The sequence below is a fragment of the Sturnira hondurensis genome, unplaced genomic scaffold, assembly GCF_014824575.4.
Source record: "Sturnira hondurensis isolate 20B ecotype Veracruz unplaced genomic scaffold, ASM1482457v3 Scaffold0004136, whole genome shotgun sequence".
Taxonomy (NCBI): domain Eukaryota; kingdom Metazoa; phylum Chordata; class Mammalia; order Chiroptera; family Phyllostomidae; genus Sturnira; species Sturnira hondurensis.
This window is the reverse complement of record NW_028076767.1, coordinates 2,281,512-2,300,706: the sequence shown is the minus strand read 5'-3', so window position 1 is coordinate 2,300,706 and position 19,195 is coordinate 2,281,512. Positions and strand designations below refer to the sequence as shown.

General features: G+C 40.2%; 1 protein-coding gene across 1 annotated transcript in view; it reads left to right on the top strand.

The window, feature by feature from the left end:
• Nucleotides 1–19,195, top strand: part of PARD3B (par-3 family cell polarity regulator beta) — a 976,716-nt gene that overhangs the window by 495,092 nt on the left and 462,429 nt on the right. The window contains exon 5 of the mRNA XM_037043522.1: nt 14,234–14,322. Coding sequence (XP_036899417.1) covers nt 14,234–14,322 — 89 coding nt within the window. The remainder of the gene's footprint in view (nt 1–14,233; nt 14,323–19,195) is intronic.

Here is a 19,195-nt window from a genome sequence, read left to right as displayed (position 1 = left end):
GCTCTATTGGGGACTATAGACAATTTAGGGATTATTCGACAAGAATATGAGACTGTTACTGCTCACAGATCCCCCAAAGGGGATCCTCAATAAATGTGAATTGAGTGAGTCCTGTTTTGCTCGTGGGTTTGCTAGCCCTGAGCCATCAAGGACACCTCATGGACGAGCACTGAGGACTTAGCCTGGAACCTCTCCCTTGGCATATCTTTGATTTTCCTTTTGATTACAGTTTCTGAAACAGAAAGAAGGTACCGAGTGAAGTTAAGGTGTTAGAGCACCGTGGAAGCGGAAGCCACAGGATGATCGTGAGAGATAAGGCATGGAGGAAGAAGGAGAAATAAATTAGAATCATGGGACCGGAGGGAATGGTGGAGACCAAGTTGGGAAGTGACAGGAGAAGGCGATGAGACGGACGTGCAGGTCCTAGAGGAGGAGGCAGGGGATCTCAGCCTGGAAGCAGGCCCAGGGTGGGGGTTGGCAACACAGAGAATGAGCGTGTCCTACTTCAGAGGGCTGCGTGCAAGTAGCGTCCCTGGGGAAGGCCATCCTCCATTTAAGTCAAGGGAGAAGAGGGAGTACTTGAAGAAGTTCTTGAGCTGATGGAAGAGTTTCAGGGCCTTCTTGAAAATAACATGGGAGAAGGGTTTGGAGGCCTTTGGGAACTGATAGCCATTGAGTGATAAAGAGGTGCCCAATGGGAGAAAAGAGTTGACCCAAGACTTTTCTTCACCTTGACTGTGTTTGGATCTAAAGAGACGGGATAGCTGAAAGAAGAGAATATTGTACAAAAGGTTCAAAATAGCTTGACTGCAGTGCAGGGTGGGGGTGGGGGAAGGACTTGCTCACAGCCCTGCCTCAGGTGGGAGGTCCCCTCTGTGATCAGTAACCTCCAGTCCGAAGGTTCAAGTTCTGGAGGTTTCACATGGCCAGATTCCCTTCCCAGCTGGCCAGAGCCAACAAATTGAAGCTTCCAGCAAGTGTGGAACTTAGATGGTTTTAAATATTGGTTTAGGTACAGTTTATAAATAATGGAAGTCATTTTAAATTACATTATTATAAATAAAATATAAAAGCATATATGAAGAAACATAACCAGGCAGGTATAAATAGGTGCAGTCTCTTTTACTTCAATTATTTCAATCCATAAATAAAGATTAGCTTTCAATTCTACTTTACATTCTCTTGCCAGAGATGCCTCTGGCCATGGTTCCAGCTAGCTTGCAGCTTTGAATGCAAAGACAGTGTCATATTCATCTTTGAATTTCCCCCACGGAGTCCAGCATAATAATCTGCAAGCTGTAGAGGGTTCGTAAATGTCGGGATATATTTTCTTCTGTTGAAAGTTAACCTAAGAGCTTCCAAGGGGAAGGAGTTCTAGGGAAGGGATTTCTTTATAAAGTAAACACCCCTGAAGTGGAATATTTATTATTTTTCAGGCCTGTGCTAGGTGACAGGTATTACAGAATCTAGAAGACACACTCCGCAAAACAGAACCACTCTGGGCTCTGTTGCTCTGGGTTCCATTGCCTGCTGCTGAAAAACTGTGACCCCCCCAATGCCAGAGTCTTATGAAAAGGAAAGGAACTATTTATTCAAAAATTGTACAGGTTTAGAGCAATGGCAGAATTCTGCCATTAAATCCCATTCCCTTTAGAAGCTAAAAACGCCCACAACCACACAGTCCCCTCCCTTTGCCAAACCAGGCCAGGGAGGGGTAGTGGCTCTCAGGAAAAGAAATAGAAGTCTGTAGTGTAGCCGGTCAGATTCCCGTCTGTATTCCAGCTTCCTCCAGCCATCCGTGCTTGGCTTGCCTCTCGCTCCTAAACCAAAACCACAAGGCATTTCCTCATGGCGGGCCAGCAGGGGTCCTTCTGCATCCCTTCAAACCATGTGGCCGAGACAGCACAGCTGCCCTGTGCCTAAATTAAATCCCAGGGTGGCTCTTCCTCCATGACCCCATTTCCGACTCCTCCCACAGTGGGTGACATCCTTGTATCTCCTGCCCTCCTCGGCTGCCATTGTTGGTCTGGCCAGGCATGGCCCTGTAACATAGGATCCACCTTCAAGCTGCTGGTGCAGGGAGTGGGGAGACCGCCTCAAGGCGGCATCCTAGGTTAGAGTCCCGCGCATCTCCCTGGTGCAGAGCACACAGCCATTAGCATTGGTCACTAAAACACTGGCCAATTTCTTTAGATATGCAAAGTAACTCTCCAAGGCCCTGCTCTGCTTCCCCAGCCAGGGTAGTGAGGGACTTCCCATTATTGGACCTTTAGCTCAGCATCCCGTTGCATCCCCACATTAAGGATATCAAACCAAGCTAGGGAGACAGACCTGTAAAGGAATCATTGCCTACTCTGAGATGAATGGCACTGGAGAGCTCTTGCACGGCGGATGGGGGCCCAAGGAGCAACACCGAGTCTGTGCAGGGTGCTCGCGGAGAAACGGCCCAGACTCTTAGAGGGTGGGTGGGTGTTTGCCAGACAAGCAGAAGTGGTCTAGGTAGCTGGTGTGTCCAAATACTTGTTGAGCATCTAGTCTATACCAGGCATTCTTCTAGATTTTGGGGACATATCAGTGAGCCCTTATATGTTAGCTATTGACAGTTAACCGAAGTGATCTTTTTAACAGGGCAAACCCTGTTAAACCCCTGAAGCACTGTGAACACTTTTAAGTAAAGGGCATTTGTATTTGAATAGCAAGGCAGTGGTTTCCTAGAGTGATTACAGTACATTCTGATTTGGCAATAGCTCCTTCTGCGGGATTTCTTCCAGCTTGCTGTGGTGTCTCTATGTCCAAAAGCAAAAGCAAAAAGAAACCTTTTGCTGACTTCGACCTGTGACTGCAGCTGTTGTCAGCAGTTCAGACTTCTGCACCATTTTTGAAGCTCTTTCCACGTGTGTTAAACTCCAAAATACAGCCAGCTCTGGATCACCCACTTCTTTTTTCCATACAGTGCTTTCCTCTTCTGCTGTTCTTCACTCTTCATATATGTCATAGTTAGGATTGCTTCAAGTGCATCTTAGGCTGTCTGCAAAAAAATTCTTCCCCAAATTGCTTATTTTCAGTAGACCTTATAACATAAGCAAGTAAGATCATTTTTGCAACCAGAGGCTTCCAATAAAGGTGTCACAAAGTGAAGTGCAAGAAAGACAAAGTGAATGGCCAAGTGATTGTGTGGGAAGATATATGAAGGTCATAGGAGAGAAATAAGTGCACTTGGCCATGTAAGCTGGATGAGGAGATAGCGCAATGCCTACCTGCATAAGCAATAGGAAAGCCTTTTTTAAAAAAAGTCCTTGAACATGCCTTATTCATGAACAAAGATGGGTTGTAAACTTGGTTCTCCTGATGATGACAGAGGATTTTCCAACTCAGAATTTTGGCTTCCTATTTTTGAAAATTTCTCTTTGAAATTTACAGATAGGCTAAGCCTACACATAAGTCCCAATGCTTTTTCCATTCCTGAAACAGCCACGGACTTGGTCTGTTGACGCAGGAGCGTCTGCAGCAAGGTTTCCTAGTGAAGATTTTCCTCTCATGTGCCTGCACTAGCACAAGTGAAATGCCCATGCAAATGAAGGTATTCCCCAAATAATTAATTTTTTCAATGTTTGCACTCTCCTGTCAAAACCCAGAACCTGTGTAGCTTTACTGAAGAGCGTGTGGCACACTCAGTAGTCAAACCTGACTGAAGTACATCTCAGCCAGCCAAAGGAAAGCGGTTCAGCTAGAAAAGTTCTGCAGTTGCGGAATGATGCCGGCATCCTCGAGTCTTTATGTGTTTACCCGTGTTAAGTGGTGGTTTGGAGTTATACATGAGGCCCTGGTGCCATCAAACTGCCCATTTGGACAAACCTGTATTCTAAATATTTGAGAAGGTGAGGAAGTTTAAACAGAGACTAAAGGGAAGAGAAGCAGGTGTTTGCAATAACTTTGATCATATGCTGTATGATGGATGCATGATCCAAAGCAGACCTGGTGGGAGCGTGATCTCTCTTGCCCCGCATCTTCATCCTTTCGGTTGTACGCAGCATTGTCGTGGTGAACTGAAGTGCTGGGCCAAGTCGCGTTGCAGCGTTTAGTGATAAAGCGAGCCAGGGAAATTAGTTGTCACTGGCTGGAGAAAGTAATCCGATGGCAAATCAGAGTAGTCATTGGAGACCTGTTTGTGTCAGTCTTGTATTTGAAAAAATACACTTGTTTGTCACTCTCATGTTCAGCATTTTTTTATAAAATGTTGTTTGAGTGTGAGGAAGAAACCAGGGGACCTCGATGTAGGGGTTGCACACTGTCCTCCTTGAACTTCTGAACTTGCACGGTTGTGAGGGCTTTAACACAGCTCTTCATTACACCTAATCTGAGTGGGAGGTGGCCCACCCGCTGGTGTGGGTCTTCTGCTGGAAAGACCAACAGCAGGTGAACTGCTGATCACGGTATCAGTAGTGGTTTTCTTTTCGTTTTGTTTCCGTGTCTTTAGATTTTTAAAATGTTTTCAGTTATAGTTTATGTTCAGTATTACTTTGTATTACTTTCAGGTGTACAATGTAGTAGTTAGACAATCACATACTTTACAGGTGCCCCCCGATACTTCCGGTCCCCAAATAGCACCATCACCGTTCAGGAGTCACGGGGATGTGAAGCACAGCATAAGAAATAGACTGTTTTCCCTTTGATATCTACATGAGATTGTCACTGTGTCTAGTCCTCTCACTGCTCACCAACCAAACCAGATTTGCCCCTTCTTCCCCACCTTCTTTAAAACCCACAGCTACGTTGCCATTGTCTACTCTCAGGTTTAGTTAAGGCCACTTTAAACACCTCTATAGGAAACAAACAAACAAGACACACACCCACACAAACACCAAAAAAAAAAAAAAAACCCTCGCCCTGGCTGGCGTAGCTCAGTGGATTGAGCATGGGCCTGCGAACCACACAATCACGGTTCGATTCCCAATCAGGGCACATGCCTGGGTTGCAGGCCAGTTCTCAGCGGGGGACTCACGAGAGGCAACCATACATTGATACTTCTCTCCTTCTCTTCTTCCCTTCCCCTCTAAAGATAAATAAATAAAATCTTAAAAAAAAAAATCCTCAACAAATAAAATGTGTAAAAGGTATGCATTTTTAAAAAAATTATTTTAAAAATTTGTCTTCTCAAATCTCAGCCAGAATACTGGGAAATCTTAACAATGAACTCTGACTATGCTAATTATTAACAATAAAGAAAGGAAATATCCAAGAAAATGTCATGGAAAGATATAAGGAAAGTGAGTGAGGCATGGAGGGAAGGCTTTAGTTTTATTTGCTCAGGCCAGGGACTTGTTCCTCAAACGTTATTTAGTCAGCATGTTGAGAAAGTATAAAATTGTGTATCTCTGTGAGAGCTTGATTCTCAAGGGAAGCTTTCCAAGAAAACATTTGTTCAAATTTACCTGTTGAAGAATTATATTGTTTCTTTAGTAAGGACTTACCTGCCTGACACTATGGTGTCCCTTCACTAAGTTCTGGGATATTTTGTACCTGGAAAGGAAACAGGAGTCTTCTTGTCCCCATTTGACAGATAGTGCAAGTGAGGCCAGGACACTGAGTGTATGGTCACCAGGCAAAGCAGTGAGAGGAATATTGGAAACCCTGTCTCCTTTATCTTAGACCAGAGCTTAATTTTACTACTATACCTTGGCCTTTCTACTTTCAAATTTATTTTTATTAAATCCATTAAAACCACTCAGCATCTCTTGGACACAGATGTGGCCAACTCATGTGAGTGTATTGAGAGTCGATGGTATTTCTTTATTTTTAATTTTTTTTCATTTATTGATTCTAGAGAGAGGGAAAGGGAAGAAGAAGGAGAGGGAAACATCGATGTGAGAGAAACATTGATCGTTTGCCTCTTGCATGGCTACCCTGACTGGCAACTGAAGCTACAACCCAGGCATGTGCCCTGACCAGGAATAGAACCCAAGACCTCATGGTTTGTGGGATGATGTCAGGGCAAGAGTCAGTGGTATTTCACCTGTGTAGCACATTATCCCAAACTCATGAGGTCTGTGAGACAGTCAACTGGAAGATGGTTGACCTTCAGTGTATTTTACAAAGCCCAGAACTGTTGAAACTCAGTGCAGTTTTACCCACATGCCTTGAGGTACCTTACCCCATGGCTCAGCAGCGAGAGTGTGTGTAGGTCTCACCCCACTCACCCCACAGCCAAGGATTCTAGCAACCCATTTGGTGCTGGTGTTTTTAACTGCTTTCAAGATTAACCAGAGAGTAGTTAATAGATTATTTATATTCTAATTGTGTTCCCAAAACAAAACTTTTTTACTTAAAAATGCTATTATTAGAGCTCCATCTCTAGAATAATGAAACACTTGATCGTTTTTTCATGTAAATCATTTATTTTAATGTTTCATGATATGATATTATTTCCTTACCCCATTTGTCTAAAATTAGTAGCTAGGAGAAATTACAAGGTAAATATACTTAACATGTTTATATGCAAACCTAAATCTTAAGAGATATGAGTCCTAAGTAATCTTCCTTCTTTTTTTGACCCTTAGATTCACCTGGGACAAAATATTAATCTTTTTGTACTTCAATATGTGCATGTATAAAATTCAAATATGAATGCCAAAAAATTGTTTAGGATTGTTATGGATATGCATTTAGTTACATGTGAAATGTTTTGAAATGTTTGAAAGAAAGGTAAAGTATATTCAAGACATTATTAGAGTTTTGTTAGCATTGGTGAAAGTTTAAAGGATCCATAAAGTGAAGAAGGTCCACATTTATTGACTCTCTGACCATTTACCCTGGTTCACAGAAAACGCTGAAGTGAAGGTTGAGGACCCTGGATTATGGCTCTGTCGTTATCACAATAGCAGAAAGGGAGCAGTTGCCCTGTCTCTGGGCCTGTGTTTCCTTAGCTCTGAAACGAGTTGACCAGGCCAACTCAGCAGCACAGTCTGGGAATTTATTTACATTGTTCGGGGTTTTTGAGGATGTGCACTAGTTGCTTTAAGGCAGCCTTTTTCAAAGCACTGTTCCTTGACTGTCAGCATCATCAACCTGTTAGAAATGCAAGCTGGCAGGCCTCACCCTGCGCCTGCGCCATCAGAACGTCCGACGGGCCCCAGCGATGTGTTCTCACAGGACTCCAGGTGATTCTGACTCACACTTGACTGTGTGGAGCTCTGGTACAAGTATTGAATAAAAGAAATAAAGCACAGTTCTTATTTTTAAGAAACTTGTGATTTAGCACTTTTCAAATCTCTAGTTGTCTAGCCAATTTTTAGAAATATGACTATATAATCTAATATTCATTATATAATCACATTATGTTATATTAAATTATTTGATTATATAATTTACATTCCACTTTATTATATATAATTACTTATTTTGATATATATAAAATAAATTACGGGCATGTGAAATTACTAGGACCGAAACATTTGGGGTAGTATCTGTGAAGCTGAGAGATTTTTCCATGAAATGCGTTGACCAAGGCATGAGAAATACTTGTTGGATCACGCCTGAACTACTTAACTACTGAACTACCACAATGCATGCTCATTTCACATGTGTGCTTATTATATGGCCCTTGTTTTTACTTTAGCACGGATATTCTTGTCCTAAAAATGAAAACAAATATTCTGAAAGTATACGTAAAGTTTTCATTTTAAAATTAAAATTTATGTTATGTTTATATATGAATGCCAAACGCATGTGGCGTTTGAATCCTCTCTGTGTAATTTTTCTACTACATTCACTCTAAAATTCACAGGCAATTTTTAAAAAACATGCAATTGCCTTTTCAGAATGAAAATCTTGTTTTAAAATGCACCTGAACTTTTGAAACATAACTCAGTTGCAGTTAAAATTTTGTGGGCAAGTCATTTCAAATATGGGTGAAACGCATTGACGAGAAAGCAATCAAGGCTGAGTATTCTCACCTAGTATACGTCAAAGGGACATCTATTTTAGTTCTCACCTGAGAGATGAAAATCTGAGCTGTAAAAACTGTTTATAATATTGTTTTAGAGCTGTGGTCAGCTAGGGTAAAGCAATGAGAACTTGGGTAGTGTTTTCTTCCAAAAAGTCTTATCGAACGTGCTAAGTTTATGTGGAGATGTAGACGTGAAGGGTGCTGCGTAGGGAACACACTATGAACACACTATGACTCTCCTGTATGAAGTCAGTGGCCTGTACTGACTGTGACTATGAAATGACAGCCTGGTGCCAGCATCGCGATCACCCTGGAGAGGGGGAGCCCCGCCTGGTGCGTGGCCCCTTCCACGCTGCCTGTGAGCGCGGGGCGGTGGTTAGCACTCCTGCTCACTAAATGTAAACACCTTCACTTTCCAGCTGCTGCTAATTGGTTTGGGAATATTTATGTAAGTGTTGATTTTAAAGCTAAAAATAGTGCGGGGATGTTTAAATCTAACTCATTCTGCCTGTCAGAAATGCTCCCGTGATCCTAAAGGCGTTGCTAAAAAACTTCACTTTTTAAAAGTTGGAGTAATTAAACTTGTCTCTTGTGAGAGCCGTATATGATATGTTCCCCATTTTGATAAAATAAGAACAAGCTTCTTAAAGATCTCGCCTGGTTGCCAAGTCCCGACCTCCTGCTGAACTTTATCAGAGGGCAAAGGATTGTGATGTGGCCAGAGGAAAGGACAAAATACATTTTAAAGTAGCTTTGTGCCCTCACATTCTGTGCAGCTGATCAAATCCCTCTATTTTAAGTTAACATTACAAATAAAAATTGTAATAATTTTATTAATGAGTTAACTGTAGAGTTTCCCAAGCCACAGTGTTTTCTAGAGGCACATTCGACTGTTTTTCATCACGTATTACTCCTCGGGTCTAACACTGAAGATTGATCAGGGCCGTTCAGTACCAGTTGTTTACACCTCTAGTTCTTTTCCCTTTAACTTCCAAACTTAAGTCCTGGTTTTACAGATTTTTTTCTCAAAGTCATTTAAATATGAGAAAAATACCATTTTTATTTTTTAATATCTCTTGTTTTGTGAGTATTTCCCCATGTAATTAATTTATTGAGGGGAAGGCTAAATGCTCTTAAATGATTGTTTCTCAATTATTTTTAATATTTAGAAAAAGTTATTTTGTGAACTCTGTTGATAAACAAACGGCCCTGGCCTGTGACTCTCGAAGCACTGCATTACTGCCGTGTCGTTGGCGTAGATTTGAAATTGACTTTGTGTCCTTCTGGGGCGCCCTAAGCATTTGTCTGCCCGCCCCATCACTAGGGAGTAGCAAAGAATTCTGTTACTGCAATATATAGACATGATTTTGGCAAGTGACAAATACTGCCCATTAGCTGAGATGATAACCTACAGTCACTGCCCTTTTTGTTAGCTGTGGCACAGCAAAGGGTTTCTGATGCTACTTTTAAACTAGTTCGACTCTTTTCTCAGACATGGAAGTTTGTGTTGTGCGTGTTCTTTTTTAAATCTGTGGTTATTGACATGATTGCTCTAAAACTGTAGACAGTTCAGAATTACCCTTGAGCGGATCATTACATGGCAATTGGCCCGATATGGCTTTCACATTCTAATTGGCATTTCCATATAATTGGAGCATTAAGTATGTTGTTGACATAAATAGAATCTTTACTTACCATCTAACTGGAACTAGAAAAACAGTCTTTTTAACCCTGAAGAACGTTGATCTGATCCAGAAAGTGTGCTATTTTCTCACACCGTCTAGGGATCAACATAGCAGTTCCATGTGGGTGGAGTAGGGATCAAGAGGCAAAACTAGAGACTTAAAACTTTATAGCAAAAAAAAATGCCGTTTTTTCTTTATCATCCTGGAGATATATGCCTCTGCGTAATTACAAAGCCAAAAAGAACACTGATTTCAAGTAACAACCACTACTAACTGTTCATAGATTAGGAGACTTTATATCGTTAAAAGGGTAAAACTATAAATTGATTGATTGAATGCTATGCTTATCAAAAAACCCAATGGCTTTTTTTGCAGAAACCAATGTCCTGATTCTAAAATTCATGTGGAAATGCGAGGGACCAAAATTCATGTGGAAATGCAGAATAACCAAAATAAACTTGAAAAGGGACAAATTGGAGAAAAACTTCCTGCTTTCAAAACTTAGTACAGAGCTGCAATAATGATCCAGACTGTATAGTACTGGCATGGGCTCACATAAGATCAATGAAATAGGACTGTGGGTCCAGAAATACACCCTTAAGTCTTGGTCAATTGGATTTTGATACGAGTGTCAAGACAATTCAGTTGGGGGAAAAGAGTCTTAAACAAACAGTGCTGGCACAACTAAGTATGCACATGCCAGTTATGAAGTGGGACCCTTAGTTCCTACCATGTATAACAGTTAACTCAAAGTAGTAATTAACCTAAAAGTAATAGGCAATACTATAACACTCTTAAAAGAAAATAAAGGAATAAATCTCTGTGACCTTGTGGCAGGCAGTGTTTCTTGGACACAACACCAAAAATGTAAGCAACCAAAAAAAGTTGAATTTCATTAAAATTAAAAAGTTTTATGTGCTTCAAAAGGTACATCAAGAAAGTGAAAACATGGAACAGACCAAAAGTGACCAGAGGGGAGGCAAAAGGGTGGGAAGAAGGGAGAGGACTACACAAGGAACATGTAGGCATGACCCATGGGCGTGGGCAACAGAGTGGGGATCCACTGTGGGAGCAGGGGTGAGATGGGGAGAGGAGTGCAAAGGGAAAAAATGGGAGAACTGGATTTTGTAAAACAACTCAATGAACTCTTACAACTCAGTAATAAAAATTCATGTAATTAGACATGTCTCAAAAGAAGATATACAGATGTTTAATAATCCTATGAAAGGATGCTCAACATCATTGGTCGTCACCAAAATGCAAATCACTTCACATCCAAAAGAATGGTAAAAAAAAGAACTTTTTTAAAGCATTTTTTAAAAGATTTTATTCATTTATCTTTAGCGGGGAAGGAGAGAGGGAGAGAAACATCAATGTATGGTTGCCTTTTGTGCGCCCCCTGCTGGGAAATGGCCTGCAGGGAACTGGCCTGCAACTCAGGCATGTGCCCTGACTGGGAATCGAACCGCAGTCCTCTGGTTCACAGGCTTGTGCTCAATCCACTGAGTAAAAAAAGAATTTTTAAAGAAAATAAGTTCTGGCAAGGATACAGAGAAATTGGAATCTTCATACACTGCCTATGGGAATATAAAATTGTATATACACTTTGGAAGTAGTATAGCAGTTCCTAAAAATATTAAACCTAGATGTATCATGTGATACAACAGTTTCACTCTTAGGTATATACCCAAAAGAATTGAAAATATATGCCTACATACGAACTTCTTCCTGTTAACATTATTTCATAATTGACTTATTTCAAATGTCCATAGCAACATTATTCATAAGCAAAAGTGCAAATAGATGCCTATCAGGTTAAGTCGATCAACAAAACGTGGTAGATCTGAAAAAAGTCCAGCCATCGTGAATACAATGAGAAAGGTTTCGATGTACCCTGGCAGCCAAAGAGAATGGACTGGAGTGTGTGTGTCTGAACCATGTTGCCTTCACTGTCCTATGCAGTGGAGACAGTAGGTGCAGTCGAGTACTGCATGTCTGCCCCATTCAAAATGACAACAGATCTGCATCCAATTTTGCATTGAGCTTGAACATTCCTTCATGGAAACTATTCAGATGATTCAGAAGGCCACAGCTACGGGCAAGTGACTGGGGATTGGCAGCTTCATCATGAGAGCACTCCCATTCACGCATCATGTCTTGTGCAGAGTTTTTTGGTGAAACATCAAATTACCCAGGTGACTCAGCCCTTCTGCAGCCAGAATTGGATGCTCTGTGACTACTGGCTTTTCCAAAAACTAAAATCACCTTTGAAAGGGAAGAGATTTCAGTCCATCAGTGAGATTCCGGAAAATATGATGTGGCAGCTGATGGAGATTGGGAGAACTGTGTGAGGTCCCAAGGTGCCTGCTTAGATGAGGACTGTGGTGTCATTGTCCTGTGTACAATGGTACAATGCTTCGTGTATCTTGTATCTTCTTCAATAAAGGTCTTTATTTTGCATGGTGCATTGCTAGATACTTCCTGGACAGACCTCGTATCTATACAATGAAATATCATTTGACTATAAAATTGAAGGAAATACTGATACATGCTGCAGCATGGGATGAGAGTATTACACAATACTATAAGACAGAGGCTACATATCTTATGATCCTGTTTATGTGACATGTTTGTAAGAGACAAAAAGCAGATTGATTGCTAGGGGCAGTGGGGGGCCAGGGAGCATGGGGAGTGACAGCTAATACGTATGGGGTTTCTTTGGGGGGCTTTGAAATTATTCTAAAATCAGTGGTGATAGTTGCAACACTGTGAAAAAGCTAAAAATGACTGCATTGTATTTTTTAGAAGGAGGGATTTAATATTATGTGGATTATATCTTAGTAAAGCTTTTACAAGAAAAAAGAAGAGTAGGTCCTAAAACCCCCAGTCCAGCCCTGGGGACGTTTCGCCAAGGTCCTGCTGGCAGCTGACTGTCACCTCACAGGAGCTTCCACCCCAAACCTCCCAGACAGGCTGCCTCTCAATCTCTGACTCTCAGAAAATGAGCAATAATGTTTATTTTTTAATCCATTAAATTTGGGGGTGATTTATTAAACAGCCATTGAAAACTGACTCACTCACACCCGGCTCATTTATCCATTAACATTCTTAAATGACTACTGTGTTCCGACCTTGACACACAGAGGACTAGATGGACGGACACGCCTTCACGGAGCGCTGCCCTGTGTGAAACAGGCAGCTGAGAAAATTCATGATTTTGACATCAGATCTTCTGACAAGCGTGATAGTCACAAATGCAGTATTTTGTTAAATCGTCTTCCTAAGTACTTTTTCACCTGCCCAGCCCTGTGTCTTTTCTATGTAAACCTGTATCTAGCCATTCATAAAAATACAAATGTTTGAAAGCATTCAAAAACAGTCATCTTTTAAGATTTGGTGCCTTTCTTTATCTGTGGAGAGGAGAAAACAAATTTTAAAAAATCTACAGCAAATCCTTCATAAAACTACAAATCCCTATAGGAAATGTTGCTTCTTAGTCTAAAAGTGAAATACATTTCTATTTTTCTCCACTGACTATGACAAACTGCTTAAGTTGTGGCTCTGTGTCTTCTTATTTTCAGGATATTAACTTAATCCTGTTACGGTCAGCTCTTAACTCATGTATAGTCTTTTTGTTGTTGAAAATGGACCTTCTCACAAGAAGGTCCTTCTCGTGAGAAAGTCCATTCAGATCCATGAGACCGCTGTTTACAGGTGCTGGTTGCAAATAATGGGTCATTCCCTGTGTGGTTTGTTGCTTCGTTGAAACCTGAGTCCATGACTTACATATTTATTTGTGATTCTGCTTCTGAACGGTAGTGTATCTGCAGAATTGCTTCATTGAAATACTCTTCCGAAGCCTCCCTGGGCCCTAATGTCTTACACAAATGGAAATCTGTACCAGGTGTGCTTTCTAGAGCCCGGTCTCCCCTCGTATGACATCCAACTCAAACTTACCACTGCCCTGGGGTGAAGGGCCTCTCTGGCACTCCTACCTCTCTATCTGTAGGGGAAGAGTGTTTACCACTTTAGAAATCAAATGGTTAATTTTGCTTTCTGTATGACGAAGATCATCCTCAGAATCAAAGACTCATAACAAATGAAGAACTCCAGATTTCTTCTTGTGCAACATTCCTATTACACTTTGGACAGAAGTGACCTTGCCAGGCAACATTTTTCCCATGGATTTTGCTTTCACATATTTTAGTGTCACTGGGGGATGGGAGTACAAGCAAGTACGGTATTTTAAAGCTAATACATCAATGGCACCTTCCCTTCGGTATCCCTTTATTTTGCTGATTGAAAACCTCGAATCCCAAAAGCTTATGGTTGAGTAGCAGGTACCTAAATGATATATTCTAAAGCTCTTAACATATTGCCTTGTGTAAATGGCCCATTTGAGTATTTCAGAACCCAAACAGGAGAGAAAACAAAATTGAAAGCACTGAAAAGATTAACACCTGTTTCCAGTCTTCAGAGAAATTGGAGCATATTGTATATATCCAGAGTAAAACCATTTACTCTTTCATGTTGAGACATTTCATTCAAATTTCCCATTCTACATACATAGCATCCACATGCTTGTGGGTTTGTTTCTCCACAGGATTCCACACAAAACTTAGAAGATGGGGAAGTTATGAATGGTGTACAGACAGAACTACTGATATCACCGAAAACTAAGGATGCACTGAGGTATTCTCTTCCTATGAATGGAATATTTTTCTTCAATGCAATGTTTGTTTCTTTCAGAGTTTATCAGTGTTTTTATTTTGTAGGATGATCAAGGTAATTAGAATACTGGCATGAAACCTGTCCCGATTCTAAAATTAACTTAATTACTCTTTACTCTCATGTTCTCTATATAAGACCTTCATGACAAGCATATACACAAATGAGCCTCAATCCTTTCAACAATTCTGCAACCTGAATTTTTTAACCACTTTTCTCTTCTCTCTGAACAATAGTGTAAAGTGCATTCGGTTGAGTGCTTTACCTTGTCATTAGCTCTTTGAATATTGCTTTGCATTATCTTTTAACAATTTTGCAATATTTTATTTGATGTGTATAAAACGAATCCAGCCTATCAGCCAAGATTTTTCATGTTTTTTAAAAGATTTTATTTATTTATTTTTAGAGAGAGGGAAAGGGAGGGAGAAAGAGAGGGAGAAAAACATCAATGAGTGGTTGCCTCTTGCATGCCCCTAATTGGGGACCTGCAACCCAGGCGTGTGCCCTGACTGGGAATCAAACTGGCTACTCTCTGGCTGACACTCACTGCACGGAGCCACACCAGCCAGGGACATGTTTTTAATGTAAGTAATTTATTGTACAAAGCCTGTCGCTCTCATCTGGACTAGTACTTCTTTTCTCTGCACTAGTTTTCCAGTTCTGCCCCAGCTGCTATCTGGGTTCAATTCCCAGCCCAGCTGCCAACTGGTTCTAATCACTTAGGCAATTTACTACTCTTTCTTTGCCTTCATTCTGGTCTGTAAAACAGAAATAATATTATGTCCTTTAGAGAATTGGTATGAAGATTAAATGAGTTAATACATGTGAAGCACTTTGAATAGTGCCTGGGTCAGAATAAGCCCTGTGAGCATTTGCTGCCTACTACATCATTTCATCATTATCTACATTATTACCATTATCATTCTAAGTTGCTTTACATTTTGTACAATGAAAGTTATTCCATATTTAATATTGTTGGCTTCATCGCTAGAAGGTGATGCTTCTGATGGTCATTCCCTTACTCATTTAATCAACATATTCCTTTAATTCAGTCCAGTTACTAATAGATGGCAAGCATTTCCCATGGTATTAGCTTTAAAAATATATATGTGACCATCTCTTATTACACTGCTTTACTGTGTGGATTTTCCTAAAGCTTATATTTTATAGCCATATGACAAAGTTACTCTTTATGTAGATTTTTTTGATTAATGAGTTACACAATAATAAAAATTTGGTACAGAAAATCTCCAGGGATCTATCTTTTCAGAAGCTAGATAAGGTTGTTTCTGAATGGCCCTGGCCAGGTAGCTAACTTGGTTAGAGCTTCGTCTGGCTATGCCAAGGTTGCAGGTTTGATCTCCAGTCAAGTCGATGTTTTTCTCTCTCTCCTTTTCTTTCTTTCCCTACAAAATTGATTTTAAAAAAAGATTGTTTTGGGGGGTCAGGCATAATGAATATAACCCTCTTATTCTATTTGACTTTAATCTTACTTTTTTAATGTTAACTTTGTGACGTTTATTAACATCTTGGCTAAATGTTATGTGGATTGTTGTCAAGAATGAACAATTATTCAGTTTATGGTTGCATGATCAAATTAGCTAAGGTTTTGGTAGGTGTGAGGAATTAAAAGAAATGGAGTATAGGAATTTTTTTAAAATAATATTATATAATTAAAATATATGCATAATCAAATTATCCAAACAGCCTCTCACATGTGTTTTATCATCACTTTTATCAAGCTAAGGAATCGCAAAGTTCAGAGCAGTTAAGTACTGCTAGAGACCCAGTCTACATCCATCACTCTGTGTCCAAATCTTTTGACTCTAGTGTTACCTGTTATATGCACTTTCCTGGTGTTTTGTTTCATGCTATACAGCTGGAGCTAGGAAACTTCATGTGGTCAGCACCAGCATGGGAGAAATCAGCTGAAGTCAGTTTGAGGCCAAGTTCAGAAAGCAGAGTGCGTGCAAAGTCTTAAAGCACTTGGAGACTCTTGCGTGAGAAGACTCTTAACAGCGTGGAAGAAACAGCTAGCAGGAGAAGACTTAGAAATTATATTCCTAGGAGAGGACATTGGTTCTAGCTGGTATGGGGCGATGATGAAATAATTGAAGAGACATTATGAAGCCATTTGCAGCTGAGTTACCTGGTCAGCATTCTCTAAGGGCAAGGAGGGTCTGATATTCCACAGAAGTTGGCCCAAGCATAGAACTTTGGGCTTACTTCCCTGCAGGTGGCATAGAAGCTAGGTAAATCATTTGCAGATTCATCTCTAGATGTCTTGAACTCATTCTTGTATTTTAATTGCCATAGTCATTTTTCCAGTCTTCCTTGCCTGTCAGCTAGACTGTTATAATAACCTACTAACTCTTCTCTTTAGCATCAATATCTCCTTATTCTAATTGATCCCACAATTCACTATTGGATAAACTGTGAGCTATTATTTGAGAAGCAGTGCTAATTGTATTCTGGACATTAGAACATGTACTCATGTCAAACATATAAATACTGTATCACTTCCATTTTATGGAAGTGATGCATTTGCTAAACCACAGAACTTACCAAACCATTCCTTAGTGTCAAACCCTTTGGATTAGTTAAATCCTGAGTTTGAACACTACCTATGTAACTTCTGGGCTAATTATTTAACCTTTAAAAATGTTTTCATATGGAAAATGGGTATCATGATCATGTAGAATATTGTGAGGTTTACGTGAGATGCATTATTGGCAATTACTCTTAGTATAATGCTAAGTGAAAGGCTGAATAAACATGAATTGCAATTGCATACTACAGTTTATTGTAACTATTTGTCATTTGTTCAAACAAGACTACAGAACCAAGACTAAAATTCTTGATACCTAATACAAGTCTTGGAATAGAATAGCATCATATTTGTTGACTGGATGACCAAATGGATAGAATACATTGCTCCATAAATCATAAGCATAACTATTAACTGATTACTCATTATTAACACAAACATCTGTATTTAAAGGAAACTAAACACTTAGAGGGTAGTCCCCAAATAGTCTTATAGTATCTATCTCCAGTAAATCACTAGCCAATTAATTTTGCTCTTAAGAAGACAGTGAAGCAAGAGGTTTCAGGGGTTAATTTTTCTTGTTTATAAAATTACACTTTAGCTTCTCTTTTAAATAGCAAGTGATGGCTGCCAGACACCTTCACCTCCTCCCTATTTCTATCTCATTCTTGATTTACTTCATTCTTGACACTTCCCTAAATCTGCCTCCCCCAGACTTGCCCCTTTTTCCAGGCTTAAAATCTCCCTCATGTTCCGTCCCATTCTCTCCTTTGCCTCTGATATCCATTCGCTTAGCACATTTCTGGCAGAGTCCATCTCAAAGTATCTCGAACTTTTTCCATGTTTTAGTGCTGTATTCCTATAATCATTGCTCAAATCTTATTGCCTATCGGATAGATTATTGCAGTAATTTACTAATTCCTGTCTCTAGTACCAATCTCTCCCTTGTCTCTCCATTTTTAATTGATCACACATATCACTGCCAAGTATATATTTCTAAATCACAGCATTTGTCACACTGCTCCATAGTTCTAGAACCTTTACTGACTCCATTTTCTCCAATATTAAGTGTGAATTTTTCAGCATAGAATTTGACACACCACTCTGAGATTTGATCTCAAACTAATGGTTCAACCTTATCTCCCACCCACCACAATCAATCAGTCTCTCTTCCTCTCCCTGTTCTCTCCTCTTTCCCTCACTCTCTCCATCTGTCCCTCCCTTCCCCCCTGCTGACCCCTCAATCATGCGCCCACACCATCCTGGTTCGCAACCTGTGTGCAGACTGCTTTTCTTTGTGTGTGACTTCTGCCACCTTTCTCGCCTCTTTTGATTGAAGATCCATGGCCCTTCTCAGTTCCATGTCACACGCAGCCTGCTTCAGAAGACCTTCCCGATTCCCGCTTCCCTTTCTGGCCCTGTTCCCTGTTGCTCTGAACCTCGTCAGAAGGTGCCTCTGCTTTGAAATACACGTCAGACTGGTTTAAAAGGACTGCTCTGGAATGCAATAAATTCCAGTTAGATTCCTGACTCTACCTTATATAAACGGTGTGATTTGGGGCAAATTATTTAACTCCTGTGGGCATCAGTTTACTAATCTGTAAAATGGAACTGAGGTGAGTGCTTGCATACATTTGATATGAGTACTTGGTGCAATCCCAGAATGCAGTTAACACAGAGCCTCCCAATAATAGTTTCCTTTCACTGAGAATGTACTACTATTACTATTACTTCTGTTTTATTGCTTTGTATTATTTGTTATTACCTGTCTTAACCTGCCTCCTGGATTATGAACTCCTCAGGCCCCTTGGTTTTTTTTTCCTTATAGAACTTCCCCATTAGAATTACTCAATTAATACTTGCAATTCAGGTGAATTAAGTGAATCTCACCACCATCAACAACAGATTTTTTTGTTGTATTTTTACTCAGTATATTCACATTTTACCATCAGGTCAACCTCAGTGCCATATGCAAACTCTTCTCGGATGTTTAACTCTGCAGTTCATCTCTCACACCCTTGTGTGTGATAGATCTGTGCTTCGGTCCCTAAAGACCACCGACCGCTGCCTTCTGTCCATTTGTCCCAGCCCTTTGTCCTCTCTCCCGCTGTCAGCAGTCTGTTTGTGAAGAAATGTTCCTCAGTCCTGCAGTAGTTAAAGATTTTTTTAAGTCTTACTGAGGAAATCAACTGAGAAAAATTGCAAAGCTTGAAATAGGTTATTCCCTTTTAATCCATAAGCTCATTTGTTCCTTTAGAAAGTTCTGATAATCATACTAATAGCTGGTAG